The 4,183-nt window shown below is 35.0% G+C and overlaps 1 protein-coding gene across 1 annotated transcript in view; it reads left to right on the top strand.

The window, feature by feature from the left end:
- Positions 1-4,177, top strand: part of LOC106868427 (inhibitor of nuclear factor kappa-B kinase subunit beta) — a 53,806-nt gene extending 49,629 nt beyond the window's left edge. Inside the window, exons 20-21 of the mRNA XM_014913675.2 lie at positions 1,544-1,656; positions 2,402-4,177. Of these exons, the coding sequence (XP_014769161.1) occupies positions 1,544-1,656; positions 2,402-2,456 (168 nt within the window). The 3' untranslated portion in view covers positions 2,457-4,177. The remainder of the gene's footprint in view (positions 1-1,543; positions 1,657-2,401) is intronic.
- The last annotated feature ends 6 nt before the right edge of the window (positions 4,178-4,183 follow it).

Here is a 4,183-nt window from a genome sequence, read left to right on the forward strand (position 1 = left end):
TATCCACCTCAATACTATCCAACCTCTGCAGTTGTCACCTACTGCTAATTTGTACTCAATCTGGTGAGCGATGAGTATCCTTTAAAGAATAACAGAGTTATATGTGAGCTACTTCAAGCTTCATGCTCAGATAGTGCAGTAATTGGATGAACTTGTATAGCATATTGTGCATGACTCAGCAATCATTCACACTCAAATGGCATGGCTTCTCTGTGAAGAAATGTGAGAAAGTTTGTTTGTACCTTTTTTCCTAGCATTTCCTTATAGAGTAACCATGCATTTGAACCTGAACAATTGATGGATCTTGCATAATATACCATATAAGCCCATATGAGTACTGCATTATCTGAGCATGAAACTTGAAGTAGCTCAGTTATAACTCCTGTATTCATTAATTGTAAGTAGCCGATCCTCTGACCTATTTTCACAGTTATTCTCCTGCGTTTGAGATTTCCTTTATTCCTAAAGTACCAACTCACTCAGCTCTTCAATGTTAGTATATAAAAATGTTTCCACATTCCAAAAGTTATTATTTAACATTATAAAAGATTAAATCTGTTGTCAGGGATCATTTAGCTCAGTGGTTTAAAGCTTTCAGTCAGAATTTAAGAGGTATAAAGTTTGATTCTCTGTAGTGGCTTGCAGGCTACTTTTTCTCCATCTCTAAGGGTATTTTACATCCTCTGAGCTGTTTTCACAGCTATTCTTCTGCATTTGAGATTTCCTTCATTTCTAAAATGTGTGTGTGTGTGTGTCCTAGATGTGAAGTTTTAAAAATATTTTTTAAAAATGCTTATACATTAATACATATCAATACACATCAATACAAATCTATATACAAAAGCATAACTTGTGCCGGTGGCACATGAAAAAAACATTCGAGCGAGGTTGTTGCCAGTGCCGCTGGACTGGCTCCTGTCCAGGTGGCACGTAAAAATCACCATTTTGAGTGTGGCCGTTGCCAGTACCGTCTGACTGGCCCTCGTGCTGGTGGCACGTAAAAGCACCCACTACACTCTCGGAGTGGTTGGCGTTAGGAAGGGCATCCAGCTGTAGAAACTCTGCCAGATCAGATTGAAGCCTGGTGCAGCCATCCGGTTCACCAGTCCTTAGTCAAATCGTTCAACCTGTGCTAGCATGGAAAGCGGACATTAAATGATGATGATGATATATACACACACACACATATGTATGTATATATATGTGTGTGTAAAACAAATAATAAATGAGTATATGCATATATACGTACAGGTATGTGCATACCTATGTCTACCTGTATATATAGGTGCATATCTGGGTACAGGACATTGCAAACAAAACGTAGACAAAAAAATAATAATAACCAGAGTACAGAACACACACAGGCCACATAGAGTATGTATATATGTATGTGTGTGTGTGTATATATATATATATATATATGTATGTGTGTCTATGTATATCTGTGTATGTATGTATATATAAAGCACTCTTTCAAAAATTATAACCTACTTCAAGCAATTTTTTTAAAGTTTTTTTTAATATTGTTTTTATATTTTTTTAGGTGCCCAAAGACGAACAGAGTATGTGTTCACCAATACAAGAATGTACTCCTTCATTTTCATCAATTACAAATTCACTGAAACTCATTAATGATAACAAATTACTTCATGATGAGTAAGTTGTTCTTTTTTAATGTATCCTTAATTTTATGTTCTACTTGTTACTAGAGATGTCTTATAATTATTTCTGAGTAAATAGCAGAGTAACAAAATTGGTAATGCACCAAAATTGTCTTTAGCATTTAGTTTCTTTACATTCATCATCACCATCATTTAACATCTACTTTACCAATCTTAAATGGGTTGTACATAATTTGACCACATTCTGTGGTCAAATCCTTAAGGGGTTGATATAATAAGTATCAATCAAGTATTAATTTAATCAATTACACCCTCAGTCAAAATTTGTGACCTCGTGCCTACTTCAGAAATCATTTCGCTTATTGTGGATTCAAATCCAAGATGTTGAAAACTTTTACTGATATTATTTACCCCTACAACTATTGGCACAGTTTTTATGGCTGGATGCCCTTCCTAACACCAACCACCCCACAGAGTGGGCTGAGTGCTTTTTACATGGCACCAGCACAGGCAAGGTCAGTTTTGGCATGTGGGATTATTGTAATCTACTCCTAGAATTGCTGGCCTTGTGCCAAAATTTGAAATTGCAAAATAGGGGTAGTTTATCCTGTTCAGGCTATATTATTAGCATTTTCCTGCGTTTGAGAATTTAAAATCACTTCTTTAACTTTCTAAGACATCTCAACGCTTCTAAAAGCAAACTTCGTTTGTTTGTTTACATTCATCGTAATTTGAATTTATTATATTTAATCATTAATTTTTTTTAATTTTTTTTTTAGCTTTGAAATGTTGGTTGCTGATTTTCCTGCTTTTCCTGATCTATCATTCAATTAAACGAAAACAAGCCGTGTTTCCACCAGGATTCAAACCATAAACATGTCATTCATTGTACTTCTTGCATAGACTGTATAAAAAATACATCTGCCTAGCCAATATACAGCAAATTAATCTGTGTGAGAGGGGTAATTTTTCCAGTATTTCTCTAATAATTTTCAAAAACGATTGAGTAATTTATCAGATAGATAAGTTTTATCCCTCATTTCGCAAAACTCAATCCACTTGGCTTATTTTTCATACTATACTGTGCAATAGATTATTGATAATAAATTGTCATATGCACAATGAACAGTGAGAGTCAAAATGATGACTTGCATATCTCTTCTTAATGCATTCTGGTAGATTTGAACATGAATATGCTAATTACTGTGACAAAACACAGCTGTAACTAATTCATTAAGAATAAATATGCAAGTCATTGAGATGATTAGCAATTAAATCTGAAACTTTGATAATCTCTTTTATCTGTTACTTGTTTCAGTCATCTGAATGCAGCCATAGTGGAGCACTGCCTTGAAAAATTTAGTTGAACAAATCAACCCAAGTTATTTATTGTCGTTCCCTTTTGCCAAACTGCTAAGTTTCGGGGATGTAAACGTACCAACACTGTTTGTCAAGTAGTGGTTGGGGACAAACACAGATATACTTTCGGAAACATTTTTTGCATGTCCAGAATTGCTGAAACATGGAATAAACTAGAAACTACTCACATCAGTTGTTAGCTGTGAGGATCCTACATCCTTCCAAACTTCCTGAAATCCACCTGATGTCCCCACTTCTTTTGTTTTAAACAACTCATTCACTATTCACTTCCTGTGCTTTATTCATGCACTTTTGGCTACTTTTTCTAATGAGTTGTGGTATACCTGAGACCTGTACATAATAAGTTTGTTATTATATTATCTGACACACACACACCACATATTGCAGACCTACATCCACACAGTTACCATCCACCAAAATTCATTGGTCAGTCCAATGCTGTAATAGAAGACATTTGCCCAAAGTGTTGCATTGGCAGTGGGACTGAACCTGAAACCACGTAGTTGCAAAGCAAACCCAACCCCTTAATAATACATTCTTGCCTATGCTGTGTATAAAGTTTTGGGGAATAATCTAAGATTACCAAAATATATGTGAAATGGGAGAAAGGACTAATTAGATCAAAACAAAGTTGACAGCTAGTTTTTATTTTAAAGCAAGTGTAAGACAATTTCTTCAAGTGTGTGTGCGTTTGTAATATTTTGTATTGTTTTACTTTTTGCTACCTCCTCCCCCCCCCCCCCCCCCTACATGGTCACTCGATCTGCTAGAAATAACAGCCAAATCTCCTTCACACTACACACTGTCAGCTTTAAAAAAAACAAATAGATGGGACGATTGTAACTCATATAGTGTTGTTGTTTTGTTTTTTGTATAGAAAAGAGGCTACAGATTGGATTGATCACATACATGATTACTTGACCATACATGGTTACTCAATTAGCCAGAAATAGCAGCCAAATCTTATTCAAACTGTATCCTATTATTTTCAAAATAAAAATAGTAAAAATAGATGTGATGGTCATGGCCACAATGTTTTTTGTAGGGTAACTAGGTACTGATTGGATTGACCATTTACCTAGCCACTCGCTCTGCTAGAAATAGCAGCCAAATCTTATTCAAACTGTATCCTATTATTTTCAAAATAAAAATAGTAAAAATAGATGTGATGGTCATGGCCA

The sequence above is a fragment of the Octopus bimaculoides genome, chromosome 5 (assembly GCF_001194135.2).
Source record: "Octopus bimaculoides isolate UCB-OBI-ISO-001 chromosome 5, ASM119413v2, whole genome shotgun sequence".
NCBI classification, from domain to species: Eukaryota; Metazoa; Mollusca; class Cephalopoda; order Octopoda; family Octopodidae; genus Octopus; species Octopus bimaculoides.